This window comes from Aedes aegypti, chromosome 3, assembly GCF_002204515.2.
Source record: "Aedes aegypti strain LVP_AGWG chromosome 3, AaegL5.0 Primary Assembly, whole genome shotgun sequence".
In the NCBI taxonomy this organism is placed as follows: domain Eukaryota; kingdom Metazoa; phylum Arthropoda; class Insecta; order Diptera; family Culicidae; genus Aedes; species Aedes aegypti.
In genome coordinates this window covers 113,927,733-113,949,049 of record NC_035109.1, presented here as the reverse complement: position 1 = coordinate 113,949,049, position 21,317 = coordinate 113,927,733, and the positions used below count along the sequence as shown (strand labels likewise).

Here is a 21,317-nt window from a genome sequence, read left to right as displayed (position 1 = left end):
TCGCAAGTATTACAGAAAAACGGAGCGTGCTGATTATTCAGCACACAGTCTGCGTAAAGCTTTGGAGGCCATCCGAAAGCATGGAATTTCCCAAGCGGAGGCCGTAAAACATTACGGCATTCCGTTTTCTACTTTGAACAACCGATTGAAGGGAAGGCGTGGGCTAAGAAGTGCTAGCCTAGGAAGGAGCACTGCAATCCCATCGAATGTCGAAGCAAAACTAGCGGCGAATATCTAAACGATGGAAAAATTGGGGTTCGGTCTATCCAAACAAGAAACCCTCTCCGCAATTGGGGAATACATCAAAGAAAACGAGATAAAAACTCCGTTCAAGAATTCCATTCCGGGAAGTGACTTTTTCCGCGGATTCATGCGACGCCACAATCTTTCCCAGAAGAAGCCTCAAGCGGTAGAAATTGCACGAAAAAGAAATGTTGACCCGTTCGAAATTGCGGAGTATTTCAAAATGGTAAGGGAAATCACCGCTGGTATTCCACCTACTCGCATCTACAATATTGATGAGACAAGTTTCTGCTTGGATCCCTCACGAATCAAAGTAGTTGGCGAAAAAGGAGCGGCCGCTCATCGGGTAACTGCAGGTCCAGGCAGAGAGAACTTTTCGGTATTGCTAGGAGGAAATGCAGCTGGTAACAAACTGCCCCCGCTGATTATCTTCAAAGGGAAATATGTATGGGATTCTTGGACAGCTAAAAGTCAAGACGAATATCCGGGGATATCGTACGCCGCTACCCAGAATGGATGGATGGAATCTATCACCTTTGAGAACTATTTTCAACGTGTGTTTTTGAAAGCCATCCCGCAGACGAGACCCGTTGTTCTCATTTATCATGGCCATTCGTCTCATACATCGCTAAAGCTTATTGAAAAAGCTATGGAAGAACAAGTGGTCATATTGAAACTTCCCCCGCATACCAGCCATTTGCTTCAACCGATGGACCTAGTTGTGTTCAAACCGCTCAAAATGTGCTACGATAAAGCTGTCATAGCATGGCAGCGTAAAAATTATGGGATCAAAATGCCGAAATCCGTGTTTCCTGGAATCATTTTGCGCATATGGGATGATGTGGATCGAATCACATTGGAAAATGGATTCACAAAATACGGTGATACGGTGATTCCTAGCGAAAAATACGATGTAGCAGCCTGGAAGAGGTTCCAAAAAGCACGAAAACTGGACACGGTGCTAAACGTCGAAAATCATGATCCCAACAAACCGTTTGTTCTCGACAGCTCGAGTGAATCCAGTTTTTATGGGTTCAATGATATAGAGCAAAGACCGAGCAAACAGAGTCCTTCCAAGCCGTTATCGGACACTCAAAATAATCCAAACGTCATTGTTACGTGAAAACATACGTGATTTTTTTCCATCGCGCTTTTCACGTAGCTCTTACGTTAATCATAGGTAGCCCAGAATGAACGCATGAACTTTTGAACTTCGTCCATTCCACCATCGCTAAACGTAAGAGCTACGTGGATTTTCCGGTAGCCTTTACGAAGCGTTTCAATAGGACCTAGATGGTTTTGCATTAAATTTAACTGTAATAAAGACCAATCTTATTTCTAATAGGCTTTGGAAGAAAACTAATTCCCAATTGGAAAATGTAAACAAACTTAAAAGATTGTGATATTTTTATTGTCAATCTGAGCATTTTGATTCCTGTTCGTTTCCCCAATGTTGTAAGTTTGGTCTGTCTTGTTGTAGCCTTCGCGTGCTATAATTGATAGAGGTTATAAATCACGTATAAAATATGAAGTAATGCACGGATTCTTCGGTATTCAAAGCATATTTACCTTGAAATCAATCTTACACAGGGTTTAAAGCAGCAGCAGCTTCTGAAGTTCTTCTAAAATCAAGCGGGCGCCATCTTAGGATATGAGCTCAACACCGAATGTACGTACACTATGCAGATGTCAAAATGAACTCAGGCACCTACGTGAATTCCACGTAAGCGCGATAGGTAACCTCAGTAAACATTACCGAGTCACTATTTGATGGTTATGAATGGTTTAGTGATCTTTATCTTAGTCAGGTGAAGTGGAGGTAAAATGAATTTGGAATGATCTACGTGATTTTTCACGTAGCAATGACGTTTGGATTTTTTTGAGTGGATATAAATGTGGTCCCTCATTCTTACCATATTATGGTAAGAATGAGGGACCACATTTATATCCACTTAAAGCCTGGAAAATCATTTGAGGAAATTCTTCTCGAACACGTGAAACAACAACCGTCGACTAGTGGACAAAAGCGAAGAAAAGTATGTGCCGGTACGGAGATCATTACGTCGTCGGAGGTTCTGGACCGTTTGAGAGAGAAAGCAACAGAAAAAAAATCAAAAGCTGCCAAGAAAGGTGGCATTACTATGAAACGCAAATCTCCCAGAATGTAAAAATCAACATGGAAGAAGTTGCAACTTTAATGATATCGATTGACATTAAATTGATTGAATTGAAGACATATGAATTTGATTTTTATTAAAATTTCAACTATTGGTTTCAAATCATACGGGCCCCACAAGTGGGGCAAGTGAAAAGTGTAAACATCTTCTGAAAAAAAATCATTTTTTTTTCCGTGATTATTGTTTAGAAATCAATATTTGGATGTTGTTTAGCATTGATTGAAGCTACTCTAAAAAATAAATGCTATCCACTTCTATTTGATAAACACATGTTATAGCTAAATTAACATCAAGTATACGATTTTCATTACCCACTTGCCCCACGGTACCTTATTCATTTGATCTTTTATTAGGTTGTAGCAGTGGTTTTCTTTTCAATTAAACTCAATTGTCAGGAATCAAAACTCGTATTAGTTTGTCACTTATTTTAGCACGACACTTTATTTTGTTCTATACTAAACGTATAGTTTATTGTCTTCTTAAAACTAACAATGATGGACGTATGAAAGGAAACAAAACAGAGATGAAATACATTGCTGAGTGAAAACTCAAACTTAAATCTAATTCCGATTTGCATATATAATTCTTTAATCGCCTCATAATCATTCCCTTTCTTTTTTAGGTTTCATTCAGATCAAGTCCGCAATACCTTTTTGAGCGGCAGGGTAAATCATTGAAACAATATAGTGCGGTTAAACACTTCCTGGAATCGTATGAAAATTAGTTAAGGAATTGTTATATGGAAAATCGAATGGAATTTGTTTTGAAAATTGAGATCTATGCTACTGTGCAATTTGCACAAGATTTTGTGAAAATACCTCCCATGATTTTGTAATAATATTACCCAGATTTAAAATCGTGCACAATATTACACTAGACTCTAGCTCTTGCCATGAAATCTGTGAGAATGATGTTCAGGATTTTACAATAATCCTACTCAGAATGGGTTACATGCATTGCCTGTTTCGCTAGTCACCGCTCAGTAACGCACATGCGCTAGTGTCTATGCACGAAAAATCGCTAAAAGGTAACACGAAAAATATTAGTATATTTATTTCTCAAAATTGTGAACTTTATTCAAATCCATAAACATGAGAAAACCATTCCCTGAACTTAGTGAGAATTGCGGCCCGACGACATGCTGCGTAAATTCCTACCAGGATTGTGTAAATCTGACAAAACTTGTTACATGATTTAATGAGGCTCCATCCCATGATTTAGATAGATAGATTTTATTTTTTTTTCTTCAAATTTATAAGCCTTGGTCTTGCGAAATTCAAACTGCTAAGCCAGGTCTTTTAAATACTTCGCTTTCAAGTTGCTGTGAGGTATGGTCAATCTACTTTTTTAATTCTAAAATAAAAAGAGATTTCTTCATTAACGAATTACAGTGGCCTCTCCACATCTCGATATCGAAGGGACCATCAAAATAGGGAGAGATCGAGATCTAGAACAATTTTTTACACTGAATTGAAAATCACTCCGTTACCAGGAAAATCAAAAACAAATAGATGTCATTTCGTCTTCGCAAATTGTTTTGAATTCCTAAAATCTAGTCTATTAACCTTTGATAATGAGCATATCAACATACGGAGAGAAAATCGGAATCGAAAATCACATCGAGATAGGGGGATATGGAGATAATGAGGATATCGAGATATGGAGAGTGAAACTGTATGCAGAATGAAAGGACCGGAAAAATCATCGACATAGGGAGAGATATCGAGATGTGCAGAGTCGACGGTATGACTATTTCCGCAAATCGGAGCAAAGTTTTCATTTGATTAATAGAAAAATAAACAATGAAAAAAAAATAACTGTTTGTCAAGGCATGCTGAGGACATGTTTCAAGTTTCAGTTCAGTGGTGGTTGCCAGCTTCTGTCAAATATTTTATTTCATATTATTTTATTGCGAGCGTAAAAAGCTAGATACAAATTCTTGTTTTAAGGCCGGTTTGCTACTGACAAGAAAAGGAATCGCCTATCTCGATGCGTGGAAAATTTCTCCCAAGAAATGGTCAAGAAAGTCACATTTTTCTGATCGCAGTACGCAGTTGAGAAGAAATGTCACTTCTAAGGGGGCTCTCTGTAGGAAATTTCTTGACCCTTTCAATCAAGGAATTTCTTTACTTTTCTTGAGCGAAACAGCATACTTAGCTTTATTGTAAAACTAGTATCTTCTAATATAATTTAGTGTAAAATCAATGTTGCACTATCTGGTGAGGAAGGTTGTAGCGGTATAGGAGATAGTTTAGTAGTAGTACTGATATATGAATGAGAATCAGAAATCAGAAAATTACGCTAATGTTTTTACTAAAATTATTTATTCTATACTGTCTTCCAATGTTTGTTGAGCAAACTGTTGTAATTTTGTGACTTAATTTAATTTAGAAGTGCAATTTATTAATTATAATTTGCAGCACTCGTTTTACATAGCGTTCATTTGGTGCTATTTCTACTATGTAGTAATAACCTTTCTTTTAGAAATGCCTTAGGGTTGTGGTTTAGAATTTGCTCTGATTATTCTAGAATTTCTGGATAAATTCTTCGAGGACTGCCTTTGGAAATTACTCAAAAAATTTCAGGAAGAATTCTAGAAGTAATATAAGGAAGATTCTCTGGATTTATTCCTGATGAGAAATCTCTCATTTAAATCCTAACGTTAAACGCTCCGTCATCGTAATAATCGTCATCATTGAAACTTCAAAAGCAGTTTTCCGTTTAAATCTAAAGGCCCAAACGCAATGATAGCGGAACGGCAACGGAAAGCGGAACCGGTTCGCCAGCATGGACTACAACAAGCTTGTCGACTCAGTGTTAGTTCAATTTCATTCGTTGTCAGCTCAGTCGAGATGGTATGGTTCATCCTGGCGAACCGGTACCGCATTCCGTTGCCGTTCCGCTATCATTGCGTTTGGGCCTTAAAAATTATTCGATGAAAATGTTTTCGCTGTGTTTCGGTTGGAAAATAGAATACAGTGAACACATTGTCGTGTAAATTTTCTTGATTTTTAGCAAAAAACTGCTTTTGAAAATCCCGAAATCAATGACGGATCGTGCCCCCTTAAACAAATCCTGAGCATTAAGTTTGGAAGACATTCTAAGACAGCATTGACATCTTTTGATAAATTGCTGGGTCAATTCTCGAAGATATCATAAACGGGAATCTTGGACATAATCGTAGGGAAGAATTCCTGTAGTACTTAGGACTTTCTAAGAAATTTCTAAAATAACATTTGGAGGAATTCTAAAAAAAATCATAGTTGAAACTCTGGAATAATTTTTGGGGTATTTCTTAGACAAACTCTTAGTTAAGTTCTTGAAGGCAGGCTTGAGAACTGTGATCACAATTTGCCACATCGATTTTGCCAGTCAACCAAAACACAAAGCAGCAGCAGCATCAATACCATCAGGCGTTGCGCTGACAACGGTTCACACACTGCTTGACTGTTTTTGTCTCTCCACTATGACCGTTTTCGGGCAGCCATCTCGAGGTGAATGATTGAAAAAAATGTAAAATAATTCAATCGCTAATATTTCGCTTGTGTTTTCAACTAATTTAAATCTATTAGCGCCAATAGCAAGAGCACAATCATACCGTTGCGATACATATAAACAAATCCAACTTTATGCTGCCATTATCGAGCAAAAATGCAAAACCCCGAAAACCGGAAAAATCGTGTCACCACTGTGCTCGAGTCATTTCGCATTCGGGTTTGAAAAAACGTTGCGAAGAAGAAGATTACAGTTTTGAAGAGTCGTGACAGTTTTTTGTTTTGAACGGTCATGGTTTGCTTTGGATTTTGATGGTCGTGTAGAAAAATGTGAATGTCGAGGTGGTAAATGTTTGCTACAGTACATTTCAAGCGTGTGCTAGAATAAGGGCGTAAGTCGCATGATCGATTTCTCTTCATCGATCCTCTCTTCTGTGAATAAAAGTGATAAGATGCGGGTTTGTTAGCATTTTTCCACTTCAGACCGCTTGGCAGCAATGCAATCTTACGTCCTGAGTTGAAAAAATACTGACAAACTTGCGTCTTGTCACCTTTATTCGCAGAAGAGAGGATCGATGAAGAGAAATCGATCATGCGACTTACGCCCTTATTCAAGCACACGCTTGATTTCCCATCCTTGCTTGAAGATGTGTTAAACGAATCCATGGGAGATCCATAAAGAAATTATTAAACAAAGTCGTGAATATATCTATAAATTAATACCTTAAGGGAGCTTTGGGCAAATATGTGAATTAATTCAAAATTGACGGAAAATACGTACATTTTTATGCGCAGTAACACTGGTCGTAATGTATCGAAGAAGTTAAAAAAATGCTAACCAAATACAGGCGTATCTGCAGCGATCGATTTCTCTTCGTCCATTTTATATAAGGCAAATATTTCATAATATATCATTTCTTAGAAAATAGTGCGTAAAACAAAAATTATATTATCGTTTCCCTAACGCAACAAATAGATAACTTAAAATTTTGATTTTCTGAGTTCAAAACAAATATCTAACGCATCTGAGCTTGTTATTCAAAGTATTGGCTATAGTTTATATTTTAATTATATACTCTGCGGTAGACCACCACCTTAAAAAACGGTGAAATGTTCAAAGTTGCCTATAATAAAATTTTGAATTTGGAGTTATCAAGTTGTTTCAAGGGGGCGTTATGATGGTTTCTAGGTCGAGCCAGTTTACGCCGTGTACGCGTAAAAACTTCGATAAATATTCATCAAACAATGGAACTTTAAGAAATAATTATCTTTATCGAAAAAAAAAATACCCGTGTGCCCGAATATCCTGTTTCACTTCGACAAGAACTTTTATTTAAAACATAAGAGTCCATTTTTTGCAAAGATATGTCTCAAACTAAAGTGCATCTTACCGCCGACTTTCAGACAATTTGGCTAAGGTAATTTGTCGAAAAGCTAACACAAGCAGTAAGCTGAAAAAATGGTTTAAATGATTCAGGATCAAATATAATTCGGCCGAATATCAAACAGATTTCAAGTTGGTTTGATTACTTAAAATATTACTTTATAAGCATTAAATACCAGGATTGGATATCAATGTTTGATGCCTAACTATTCTTTAACTTAGCTGTTTCACAATATTAAATTAAAAAAAAAACTTGGTTGTATACTTTTCAGGGGAATATTGCATTCTGGAGAATGAAATTCTGTGGAACGGAATTCTATGCAATGGCTTTCTGTGGAATATTATAGAACCGTTGGAGTTAACAAGAGTTATAATTCCTCTTTTTAGAAGATCAATTCGACGGCGATGGTGCGGAAAACAGCTCGGAAGGCTCTGGAGTTGACATTGAAGAGCTGGATAACTTGCTTGAGGAAAATCTACCGGAAGGCATGAAATCGAGCGGTCCCAAAGCCAAAGCCTATGAAGAACGATTCAAAGAGGTGCTGGAAGAGAAAGGCCGAAACCATTTCGAGGTTCTTCCGGAAGGCTGGGTTCAAGCGACGCACGTTAGTGGCATGCCTTTGTTTTTGCACACCGCTAGTAGAGTTTGTACTGCATCAAGACCGTACTTTTTGGGCCCAGGGAGTGTGAGGGTAAGATGGAGAATTTATTATATTTTTTACAATGTCCTAATGATTCTTTCTTCAAAATGTTTTAGAAACATGAAATTCCTTTAAGTGCCATACCATGCTTGAATTACAGAAAAGCTTTGGAAAAAGAAGACGAGCTTCGCAAAGAAATTGAAGCAAACGCTGCAGCAGCCGAAGAGGCTCAAAATAATGCCAATTCCAACGACAAAGAGAACCAAGAGACAGAAAAGCAGATGCATAATCCTCAGCTGAGCAAAATGATTGCCAGTACGACAACGTTGGCCGAGGCCCAAGCCAATGCAAAGATGCTTCCCTTAAAAGTAACTGCCCGAATCGAGACTGTAAATGAAAACCTAAAAGCCCAGTCGCTAACGGCCGATGTGTTCCAAGAGTACTGTAAAAAGCTGTTCAAATTTAAAACCATTCGTGTGATGCGCTTTAAATCGTGGGCTGCACGACGGAAGCTAACCAAGCACCGTAAACACATGAAGAATTTGCAGAGGCCTACGCTTCCCGATGGGACCAAATTGATCACCTTCCCTGTGCTTCATACCGAAGTCGAAAAAGGCACCACTCATGTTCGGCCCAAAAAGGAATGGATCATGAACCCGAATGGAAAAAGCTATGTCTGTATTCTCCACGAGTACGTTCAGCATGCTCTCCGGAAGCAGCCGAGCTACGAATTCAAAGAACTTGAGAATGCGGCCACGCCCTACTCGGCAACGGTTTCCATCAACGAACTCAAGTACGGAACGGGGTATGGTACGAGCAAAAAGCAGGCCAAAAGCGAAGCAGCCCGCGAAACGCTTGAAATTCTAATACCCGACATGAAGGACAAAATCACGAGCAAGGACGCCAAAAAGGACCAAAACGGAGCTGCCGAACAGCAACCGGAGGCTCGGAACCTGTCCGTATTCGACGAGATCAAAATCGAAGATCCCAGGGTGGCGGAATTCTGCGCCAAGACGACTGAACCCTCGCCGCATGCCATTCTGCAAACGTGCCTGCAGAGGAATTTTGGCCTCGGGGACGTTCAGATCCAGTACGACGTGAAGGCGGGCAAGCACCGGAAGAACGAGTTTACGATGACGGTTGGAAAGCACACGGCCACGGTGGTTTGCAAAAACAAACGCGATGGCAAACAGCGAGCGTCGCAGGCTATTTTACAGGTGAGTGGAGGGGCTTTTTTATCGTCTAGGTATTTTGAGTCATTGTTTTTTTTAATCAGGATATTTCTAACATTTCTGACAGTTTTATGGAACGTGTATTTATGAATGAGCATTCTGAATCCGCCTTGGTTCTGTGGATTTTAATGTTCTTTGCGGAGATCAACTAACATGACAGATTTTAAGGTTTAGTATTCCTATAAGTTCTTCCACACTTATTGACTGAGAACCTTCTTTGCCAATAATTGATCATTTTTGCAGGTGTATATCGTGTGACAAGGTCGAAGATACTCTATACCCTCTATGCAATACTCTCTCTCATTTACTTGATCGAGCCCATGACCCTCAGCTGAATAGCTGCGTGTTTACCGCTTCGGCTATTTGGGCCCAATTTCTCTTAAAAAATGTCAATTGGAGCATCTAATCTGTGTTAAAATTTGAAATATTAGCTTTAGGGGAATAAGTTACAGGAACTGCATTCGGTTGGTCAAATAGATGACCCCTCGGTAATTTTAATTAAAACAGTTTTTGAGGACCCATCGATTTTTGACAATTCTTGTCCCACTCAAACTTCCACAAATCGTAAGTTTCTTCACAAGGCTATAGTAATTGGCGATCAAAATTGAGGTTAGGTTGCGAAAGATTTTCAAATTGAAATGAATATTTACGGTTTCCTGTGCTTTAAATTGTAAAAATCTTGTCAGATTGTGATGATTTTTCTTTCAAAGTTATCACTATACATTTTAATTAGGATTCTAGAAGAGCACCATCTACGCATTTTAGCTTTGCGTTAGATCACCAATTGTTAATCAAACCTATCGTTTCCCGATGAGTTGCAATCTTGGTGGCAATGATGATGTCGCGCTACACGATATGTGTTCATCTGCAATAACCAGACAGCTCACCAATCCATCCCGTGATGAATCGTGCTGATCGTTGCAAAGGAGAGCTAAAAAAGGAAGGCATAAAAGTCAGTGTAAACGTGTATCTTCTTAACGTTCAACGTTTCGTCATCGTAATCATCATCATCATCGAAGCTTCAACAGCAATTTTTCTGTTCAAAACTAAATTTTTTTCGACGAAAATGTATTCACTATGTTTCGGTTGGAGAATAGAATACAGTGAACACATTCTAATGTAAACTTTCATGATTTTGAACTGCTACTAAAAATTGTCAAATTGATCAAATCAAATTGACGGGTCCTGCCCCCTTAAGGATTTATTTAAAAATTCTGGAAATTAAATTCTTGTAAATTGTTGAAAATTCTTTCGGAAATGCTATGGAAAATTCTACCAAAAATCCTGATGCAATCCTTCCGGATAATTTTCGAGGATTACTAGAAATTCTTCTGGAATTCCTCCGAAAATAATTCTGGATTTCTCCGGAAATACTTCTGGGAATGTTACGAGAATCCCTCTGGGATTCTTCCGGAAATCATCTGAGATGCTTTCGGAAATCCTTTTGGAATATTTTCGGATTTCTTTTGAAACGCCACTGTGATTTTTTCGCCAATATCGTTGAAATACTTCTGGGACGCTAAAAATACTGTTTGAATTCTTCAGGATTTTTTTTGGAAAACCTTCTGGGATTCTTTCGGAAATCTTTCCGAGGATCCTGCAAATCCTTCCCACTAGTTTTTTTTAGAAGTTTTTACTTCTAGGATTCAGGAGCAGCCTGATTTTTTCAAGAAACTCTGTGATTATTCTTTCCAGTATCTTCCCTAGGATTCTTTTGGAAATTCTTCTATCGGATATCCTTCCATCAAAATATCTTTCGAAGATTCTTCCAGACATTTTTCTGATTTTTTTCATGAAACCTTGCTAGGAGTCTTCCGTAAAACCTCCTGATATGCATCCGGAAACATGAGTGGAATTTTTCCGGATATCATTCAAGGACATTCTACCTGATTCTTGAGATTCTATCGTAAATCATTCTCTTTTTTTTCAGAAATACCAATTGGATTCTTCGGAAAAAATCTACCTTTTTCAAAAAAAAAAAAAAAAAAACAAAGAAAGAATCACAGATAAATTACTGAAAGTTAATCCAAGATGTTATTTCGCAAGAATCTCTTAAAAATCTTCAGGAAATTCACCGACATCCACAAGAATTCATGAATATTTTCAAGAATAATTCCAGGGAGATGTCCAGAAGAACTACAGATTTACGGAAGAATTCCAAAAGGAATTCCCGGGAACTATGTATGAGAACTATTTTTAATTTTCAGGAGATTCTCAGAAAAAAATCCGAAAGAATCTGAGAGGTATTTTTTAAGAGTCCCAGAGGATTGTCCGGAAGTTTTCTTGAGGGATTTTCTGAAGATTCCACCAAAGATTTTAGAAAATATCCCAGGAAATCAACTGAGAATTCACGAAAAAATCAAGAACACTTCCGGTTGAATTTTCATAAGAGTCACTGTTCGGATCAAGTTGACGGCACAAACAATTTCTGTAAATCAGCCCGTTTTATTTCAGGCAGATCAAACTGCAATTCCAAATAATAAATTTTCTTTTTCGTATTTACACAAATTTAGGATTTAACATTTATGATAAATGAGAAAACTTACAATTTTAGTTTGCCTTCACAATTAGGCTTCCTTTCTCCCTTTCCGAAAAATGCTGCGTCCTTCGCACAAATTCCTATCAAATTATAATTATGTAATATAGTATTTTCTGGTCCACCCTAATCACTAACCACTTACAGTTTTCCGGTGGTACTATTCACTTAACCGGCTGTTGTTTGTGGTCAACGTCTTTCGTCCTTTATCTGTTATAAATTAACATTCTAGTTTGTTGTATTCACAGTAACGATTGTCTTTTACCTGTCCGTCTTGTGGTCTGTTGAATTCTTTACCGTCTAACTGATCGTATCGTCTAATGTCCGTTTCCGTATGGTGGTTGCTAAATGGTGATTTACAAATTTTGTTTTTCTCGTTCTCTTTCTAAAAAATTAACAAACTTACTGTTTTCCGTGACTGCACGTTTATAACCGATTCGGCAAAACTTCTCTGAACCTTTCTCCTAAACAACTTTTGATAACTGTAACAGTTTTCACTTTCCCGCTCAACTATGTTTTCACACCTTTGTAAAACTTCTAACTCTAATTTGTTTTTATTTACATTCTTACCGATGACAGTTCCTACCACATCTGTCATCTCTTCTTCTCTTTCAATCTCACCTGTCGCTGTCAACGAGCGCTCACCTTCTCACGCCTCATCGACGCGGCAGTGCTGCCAGAACATTCCCCGGCCCGTAACGCTGTCCCGGAAGCCACATCCGGCTCAGGGTTACCTTCCTCTATCTCCATTCTGGCCAGCTTCACTGTCGCTCGCTTGTACCTTCCAGTGCTGGTACGCACCCACGCTTGACGGACCCTTCCGTCGCCAGATTTGATGGCTTCCTCCACTACTCCACGGACCCAGCACTTCCGGTTGGCACCTTCGACTACGTATACCAAATCTCCTGCTCGTAGCGGTCTTACTTCGCCGAACCATTTCGTCCTCTGGTTCAACGAAGGCACATACTCTTTTATCCACCTTTCCCACATCACGCTAGCCAACTGTTGTGAACGCTGGAACGCGTCCCGCAAGGCCACCGCTGGATGGGGAGGTGGTAGTGCCACGCATGGCTGATTCGGCGAAACACTCCTCAGAAAATGATTCGGAGTGAGTGCTTGTGCTTCGTCGGACTGCTGTGACACGTACGTCAGCGGACGGGAGTTGATGATGTCCTCCGCTTCAACGATGGCCGTCTGCAGAATCTCGTCGGTCAACCGTCTTCCATCGTCGAGCGCCCGAAGCGCTTCCTTCACTGAGCGGACCAACCGCTCCCAGACGCCTCCCATGTGCGGTGCGGCCGGAGAGTTGAACGTCCACTTCGTTCTCGCGTTCGTTAATAGGTCTGCGCAGTCATCTCTGATGCCCTGCGCAGCCTCCACTACTTCCTTGCTGGCTCCTCGCAGATTCGTCCCGTTGTCCGAGAAGAACTCGATTGGCCAGCCCCGACGGCCGATGAACCGGTGTATCGCCATCAAACACGACTTCGTTGTCAGCCCGTGCGCCACCTCCAAATGTACTGCGCGTGTCACCATGCAGGTAAACAGCGCGATCCACCTCTTTTCTGTCCTACGTCCTACTGTCACATCGTACGGTCCCAGATAATCTACGCCGACGTAGCTGAATGCACGTAGATTTGGCATTACTTGCTGCACTGGAAGCGGGGCCATCCTCGGAATTTCAGGGCGACAACGATGCACCTTGCACCACATGCAGGATGCTGACACCTTTCTCACCACTGCGTCTACATAGGGAATGTAGTACAGCTGTCGCAGCTCGTTCTTCAACGCCTGGCGGTATCCGTGGCCGCTCCTCTAGTGGTAGTGCTGAACTATCAGCCTCGTGATCCGGTGGTCATCCGGAAGAATCACCGGAAACCGCAAGTCGAACGGTAGAAACTCCGCACGCTCCACTCGCCCTTCCATTCGAATCAGGCCATGCTCGTCAACTAGCGGAGTCAGCTTGTACAGCGGACTGGACTTCTCGATCGTCATCCACTGGCTCGCCGGTCGAATTTTGTTCCTCGACAACACCTTCAGTTCGTCGACGAAGCTCTCCGACTGCGCAATCCTCAGCAAGCAGCGCTCCGCTATCTCATACTCGTCTTGCTTCAGTGGCACGCGAACTGAACCTCCCGCGTTTGGTATCAGCACCTTCAGCTGACTTCTCGTTGCTCGCAGCGTCTCAATCGGCAGCCTCTCCATTTTCCGCCTGCAATTCGAAACGAATCGGATCACACACGCCATCGTTCGAACCAGGACCGTCCACTTCGAGAATCGGCTCGCGTCCATTAGTACCGCTGGAACCTTCACATCGTGCAGTAGCAGGTGAACCCGTAACTCCTCTGTCGTGTTCGCCGGTGGCAAACTCTTCTTCGGCCATTCCTCCTCCCTCTCGTACAGGAACTGCTGTCCTCGTACCCACACGCTGTTCGGGTCTATTTCCGGGTTCTTACCCCACTTCGTCAGCTGATCAGCCACGTTAAACTTCGTCGGCACCCATCGCCAGTCTGCCAGCCTCATTAGACTCAGGATCTCTCCGATGCGAAAACCGACGAACTGCTTGTAGCGGCGTTGATCGGACCGAATCCACGAAAGCACCACCTCTGCGTCGATCCAAAAGACCACCTTCGTTATGTGGAAATTGTGGTTTTCGCAGCGAGTAATGCCAACGTCTGTGACATCCGTGCGCCGAGCACAGCTGCCAGAAGTTCCAGGCGCGGAATCGACAGCTGCTTCAACGGTGCCACCTTCGCTCGACTCATCACGAGCGCACACATCATCTCACCACGTACTACGGTTCGAAAGTACGCCACGCATCCATACGCCGTCTCGCTCGCATCCGCAAATATATACAACTGCACATCCTAGACCTCTTCCGATCGCGCAGCTTGAAAGCTCGAACGTCTGCCAGAATGTCCGTCCACCGTTTCCACTTGCCGAACGATGCTTCATCCACCACTTCGTCCCATTGACACCCTGTCCGCCAGAGGTCCTGAATCAGCATCTTTCCTAGGATGGTGGCAGGCGCTAGGTACCCCACCGGATCAAACTGCGCCATCACGATGCTAAGCACGATTCGCTTCGTCGGACGTATATCACAGCTAAGGACTTCAGCGTACTCCGACTTCGATGCGCTGGCGAAGCAGAAAACGTCTTCAACCGTATCCCATACGATTCCCAGCACACGCTCGTACTCGGTACTCTTGTCCAGGTTGAAATGCACCGACGACTCGCTACTCCGCTCTTCAAGGTTCTCCAGGAACACGCCTGAATTGGACACCCAGTTCCTGATATGGAAACCTCCGCGGGAGTGGATATATTTCACCTCGTTCGCTCGCTGAACCGCTTCTTCCACTGTGTCCATGCTGTCATAGTAGTCGTCGACGTAATGCCGCTTGACGATCGCTACCGTAGCCTCCGGATACTGATCCGAAAACTGCTCGGCGTTCAAGTTCTTCACGAACTGTGCTCACCTAGTATTTATTTATTTATTTATTAATAATAACAATCTCCATCTGACTTATGTCTTAATGAAGTATATAAAAAAAATCTGCATTGGAGTAAACAAGAATGAACTAAAACAATAAACAACTACAGTGTAAAACACAAAACTAACTTAGTACACATACAAAACAAATCACTGGTCAGCTTGATTAGTGCGGAAATGCGACGAAAATCGTTGCTGTACTGCAGAGACAGGCATGTTGAAGTCAAACAGGTGAGCAACGCTAACTGAACTGGGCGAGCACGTGGAGCCGAAAGTCGCTACGTCCATAACGTACACCTGCGGAGCATCGTCGCTGTTGCCTCGGAAAATGAACCGCTGCGCCTGCTTATCCTCCGTTCTGATGCGGATTTGGTGGTACATCTCCTGTATGTCCCCACCAAAGGCGACCGGACGCTTTCGGAAATTGCAAATTACCCGCGGGAGGAGAACTAGCATATCAGGACCCTTGAGCAACTCCGAATTCAGGGAGACCCCATTCACCGGCGCTGCAGCATCCCAGACTAGGCGTACCTTGCCCGGTTTCCGTGGATTAACCACAACATTCAGCGGCAGATACCACACAGCAGCTTGTGGCGTCTCCGTTAACTCGGCGTCGGTTACTTTGTGTGCATACCCCTTCATCTGGTACTCCTCAATTTGCCGACACACGTTCTCCTTCAGCGCTGGACTGCGTTCCAGTTTACGGTCGAGGGCTTTCATCCGTCGAACGGCCATTTGGTAGCTGTCGGGAAATCTTCTCTCGTCCTTGCGCCACAGCAATCCCGTTTCGAAACGATCGCCTATCCGCTTTGTCGTCGTCTCAAGGATTTCTCGAGCCCGCTTCTCTTCCGCCAGTTCTGGAACAGCGAACGACGAACACGCTGTTTCGTCTAACACGTACTGGTGCCGCATCAGGTCGTGAAGCTCCTGGTTGCTCACCGGTGTGACGGAGTGTAGATTCAAGTACGTCTGCACCGTGGGCTTTCGCTTCTCGGAACCGTAGATCGTCCAGCCCATCTTCGATCGTACAGCGATTGGTTCGTTCGGTTTCCCGACACGTGACTCCAACGGAGCGAACAAATGAAGGTTGTCCAACCCGATGAGAATCGTTGATACCCCGTACGGAAAGTCCTTTGTAGGCACCCCTGCGAGATGCTTGTATCGCTGCACCACTTCTGCGTACCGAACATTCTGCTTCGGAAGCTGCAGCTCAGACACCGTTCGCGTGTTGAACAGCGGAAACTTCTCTCTCGAACCCTTCGCCGACATCATCATTTCGACACTGCGAGACTCGTTCTCAAACCGGTTGATGTTTCCGGTCCACGTGACGATCAACGGCTCGAGCGTCCCTTCTGCCTTCAGCCGTTTTGCGACCACGTCGTCCACCAAAGTCGCCGACGATCCTTCGTCCAGGAATGCGACGGTATCGTACTGTCGCTTGCCGACGTAGAGCGTTACCGGCATCATCCGGAAAATCACCGTGCAGTCCGATTTCGCTTTCTGCAGCTGCACTGATTCTTCTACCCGGTGCAGAAGAGGATGATGAGCTCCTTGACAATTTCGCATCACACACCGAATTTTGGATGGACAACGATTTCCATTGTGCTTGTTGAGGCAGACTCCGCAGAGTTTCTGCCTCTCGACTTGTCGTAGACGCTCTGCGATGTTCATTCGCCTGAATTCCTCGCAGTTCCGAATCAGATGATCGGTTCGCCTGCAAATCCAGCAAGGCCGGCTGGCCACCTCGTTACGATTCACTTCATTTCGCTTCGGCTCAGACTCGTGCACATGCACGAACTCCTTCTTCCGATTATTCTCCTTCCCAGGCCGCACCCGGTCGTTCATCGACAGTGTGGTGAATTCCGCCACTTCGGAGACGTCGGACACAATGTCAGTGGCAAAGTTCGTGAACATCCTCAGCGGACTGTCCACTCTGCCCCGCTTGTACCGGACCCAGTCCAGCTTGTAGCTTGGCGGCAGCTTGTCTACTAACTCCTACACCAGCATCCGGTTACTGAGGTGGTCGGTCAGTCGTGCAGCTTCCAAATGGTCGCACAGTTGCTTCACCGTGATACCAAAATTTATAAACGTCTCCAGCCGATCAGCTCTCGGCGCTGGAGCGCTCTTCACCTTCGTCAGCAGCGTCTTCAACAGCTTCTCGGGCTTCCCGAACAGGCTTCGAAGGTCCCGAATAACATCCGGAACTGAATCTGGCAGAACTAATCGGCTCCTGACTGCCTCGAGCGCGTCTCCTTGCAGACAGTCCTGCAGCCGCTTCAAATTTTCCAAGTTCGTGAATCCACACGCCGCTGTAGTGTGTTCGAAGCTGCTGATAAATAGCGGCCAAACTTCCGCTTCTCCACGAAACTTCGGAAGGTGCTGCGACACCGCTTTTCGAGCGGCCAGCTGCTCTCTCGTAATTCGGCCGACGGCTCGCTCCGACCTATCGCCAACTTCGCTACATCTCGAGCTTCGACCAACGCTTCGCCCCGGCCCGTTGCCGGCTTTGTTGCTACGACGGCTACTTCTCACTCGATCCTCCGACGAATCGCTGCTTTCTTCTTCGTCGCTTGATTCCGAATCGGTCTCGACCACTTCCCGCACCTTCTTCATCAGTTTCGGCTTCTCGACTTTCTTTGACTCCGCTCGCAGCGGATCGCCTTTGGGGTACGCTCCCCGAAAATCAGCGGCCGACGGCAATTTGCTAATCTCTGTCTGCTCGTCCAGCCACTCGTGCACTTTCTGCTTCGGATTGTCTGCCGAAGCTCCACCAATAGCGCCTTCTTGGTCCTTCAACGCGTTGACCCTATTAACGCTGCTAGCAAACTGCTTCCGGATCGCATCCCGCTTCCTCACAAAATCCCTCTCCGCAGCCAGTTGAGCATCTAGCATTTCTTGCTCGTGCTGCAACTGCTGCTCCTCCATCTCGCGTTGAACCTGGAGTTCCAGCTCACGCATCTCCCGTTCTTGCTTCAGCTGCTCTTCCTTCCACGCCTTCTGCCGAGCAAGTAACTTCTTCCGCGCCGCCATCTGCTTCGCGAAGGCCTTCTCCTTGGCTAGTTGTTCCTCTTCCAACTGCTTCTCAACTGGATCAACGTCGGAACCAACTCCCTGGACCCTCCATCGCTTTTCTTGCCGGACTTCTTACTCCTCTTCTTGTCGGTCGCATCAGGAACTCTCAGCTGCTGAACACTACTAGGGACACACTGTGGCCAAAGCCAATGACTATTGATAATCCCTTGGTCAACACCAGCGCACGAAAAATGGGCCCAGTGTTTACACTTCCCACATTGGACCCAGTCAACGTCCTCAGACATTGGGCCGTATGAATAAAATGTAGTAAAGTTGAGTTTACTACAATCTCGGTAGTAAACGCTATATGTGGAACAAGAGTGGAATATGTTTGTGTAATTTTTCTTTCAACACCTTTCGAACATACTACAAACAACGCGTTGCTATGAATAAAGGTAGCATTTACTACAAAGCTACTGGTAGTTAGCTTAAGAGGTTGCTACTCATGCTTTGAGATTGCGAAATTGAATGGAATAATTTACTTTTGAGTAAAAATCATGGAAAAACGATATGAGTTTTGATATTTCGGAAGGTATTTTGAGTTTTGCTTAGGAGTTCTGAGGTGACGAAAACATTCGCCCCGCCAATTCTGAGATTCCGGTAAGATTACTGGCAGTAGCAATTTGTAATATCCGTGTAAACTCTGGCATTACGATAATCATGTTATTTTCTAGGAATTTTAGGATGTCGGTAGAAATTCAGTTATTTATAATGTAATTCTGAATTTTACGTGTAAATTCTGACATCTCAGATTCTCAGATTTCCTTTGACATTCCGGAATTCCTGTAGGAACATTGGGATTCCGATAGGGATGTCGGATTTTTTATGATAATTCTGGAAGTTTAAATACCATTCTAGGAATATTGCGGAAATATTAGAAATCTGGTAAAAACTCTAGAATTGGGGTGGGAATGGGATTCCGGATATTAATCTCTTAGAATTCTGTGGGTATCTTTGAGACGTTATTTCTGTAAGAATCTATGAGATTGCGGTGGGATTCCTGCGAATTATTGTGTGAATATTTGTAATTCTGAATACAATCTTTGTAATTATTGTAAAAACCTTTAAGATTCCGTTGATCTCCAGTTCCGTTGGAATTTCAAAGCAAAGCTTTAATATAAACCTTTTGAATGTCGGTAAATATTTTATAGATTTCAATGGGATTTTTTGTGAAATCGATAAGAATTTTAATAATTTCAAAGGGAACCCTGGATTTTTAGGAGAGATCCTCATTGAATTCTTACGACTACCAATGGAATCATTACAATTCCCATTAAAATCTCTACGTTCTAAGTTCTAAAAATTCCAAGGATACTATCAGAAACCCCACCAAAATAGCGAGAATATCACAGAAACATTTAGAACTTCCGGAATTCAACATGCTGTTAAAAAAACACACGGGGAGCATCAAAATTCTACCTCTCTAAATTATATTCTCAGTATTGGTGCTAGAAAATATGTAATTCCTAATTTGATAGCTGTAGTCTCAAGATCTCTTCATAGATGTTAAGCTAATATAAAAAAAACATCAATCGCTGGGGTTGGCGAAGACCGAAAACCACTCAGAAAATTCTTTGATGTACCATCATCATAAAATCATAGACATAAAGAGAATACCAGACTAATCGCAAAATTACATTACAAATCTTGTCAAATTACAGCACCTTCATGATTTGTGCAAATTGTCGCGTAATCGATTAGATTCCATACATTTCCGCCATATGCATGATTGTATTGATTTTAAGCGTCACTCTGAATAGATTGTTCTTTACGTGCAGAATCACTCTGCACCCTGAATGGAAATTTCTTAACGTGCAGCTTCAGTCACTGCTCATGTTCGAAAGTAGTAAGTACTACATGTTCGAAAAGTTTTTTATTCATACCAAAAGTGTAGTAAACTTTGTGGATTTTGTTTTTGAGTAGATGCTACATGTAGTAAAGTTCAACGTTTTTTATTCATATCACCCATTGACTCCGACATCGAGCAGAACAAACATAGCTCGTTCTTGGAAGGTGAGGAAGCCATCTCGAAGAATCCGATATAAAATTTTTGATTTTGTTCGGATCAAGTTGACGGCACAAACAATTTCTGTAAATCAGCCCGTTTTATTTCAGGCAGATCAAACTGCAATTCCAAATAATAAATTTTCATTTTAGTATTTACACAAATTTAGGATTTAACATTTATGATAAATGAGACCTCTTACAATTTTAGTTTGCCTTCACAATTAGGCTTCCTTTCTCCCTTTCCGAAAAATGCTGCGTCCTTCGCACAAATTCCTATCAAATTATAATTATGTAATATAGTATTTTCTGGTCCACCCTAATCACTAACCACTTACAGTTTTCCGGTGGTACTATTCACTTAACCGGCTGTTGTTTGTGGTCAACGTCTTTCGTCCTTTATCTGTTATAAATTAACATTCTAGTTTGTTGTATTCACAGTAACGATTGTCTTTTACCTGTCCGTCTTGTGGTCTGTTGAATTCTTTACCGTCTAACTGATCGTATCGTCTAATGTCCGTTTCCGTATGGTGGTTGCTAAATGGTGATTTACAAATTTTGTTTTTCTCGTTCTCTTTCTAAAAAATTAACAAACTTACTGTTTTCCGTGACTGCACGTTTATAACCGATTCGGCAAAACTTCTCTGAACCTTTCTCCTAAACAACTTTTGATAACTGTAACAGTTTTCACTTTCCCGCTCAACTATGTTTTCACACCTTTGTAAAACTTCTAACTCTAATTTGTTTTTATTTACATTCTTACCGATGACAGTTCCTACCACATCTGTCATCTCTTCTTCTCTTTCAATCTCACCTGTCGCTGTCAACGAGTGCTCACCTTCTCACGCCTCATCGACGCGGCAGTGCTGCCAGAACAGTCACATAGAGAATATAAGAGGGTTCTGTTTTTTCAACGAATCTTAGAATTTTTCATGAACCATAGGAGATTTCCGAAAAAATCCAAACGGATATTCGAATTTATCTCAGGAAGATTTCTGGAAACAATAAATAAGGATTTCCGTTAGAATTAAAGAAGGAGAAAAGTGT

The 21,317-nt window shown here is 42.3% G+C and overlaps 1 protein-coding gene and 1 long non-coding RNA gene across 9 annotated transcripts in view; one reads left to right on the top strand and one right to left on the bottom strand.

Annotated features, from left to right (window-relative positions):
- The window catches only part of LOC5574820 (microprocessor complex subunit DGCR8), a 62,824-nt gene that overhangs the window by 38,886 nt on the left and 2,621 nt on the right, over positions 1 to 21,317 (top strand). For all 8 annotated transcript variants that reach the window (XM_021855231.1, XM_021855233.1, XM_021855236.1 and 5 more), the window contains exons 3-4: positions 7,686 to 7,990; positions 8,056 to 9,156. In XM_021855231.1, the coding sequence (XP_021710923.1) occupies positions 7,686 to 7,990; positions 8,056 to 9,156 (1,406 nt within the window). The remainder of the gene's footprint in view (positions 1 to 7,685; positions 7,991 to 8,055; positions 9,157 to 21,317) is intronic.
- Positions 1,633 to 1,849, bottom strand: LOC110679687. The gene is made up of 2 exons (XR_002502709.1): positions 1,813 to 1,849; positions 1,633 to 1,733 (listed from the first exon to the last, which is right to left on the bottom strand). It is a non-coding gene; the product is annotated as an uncharacterized LOC110679687 (long non-coding RNA).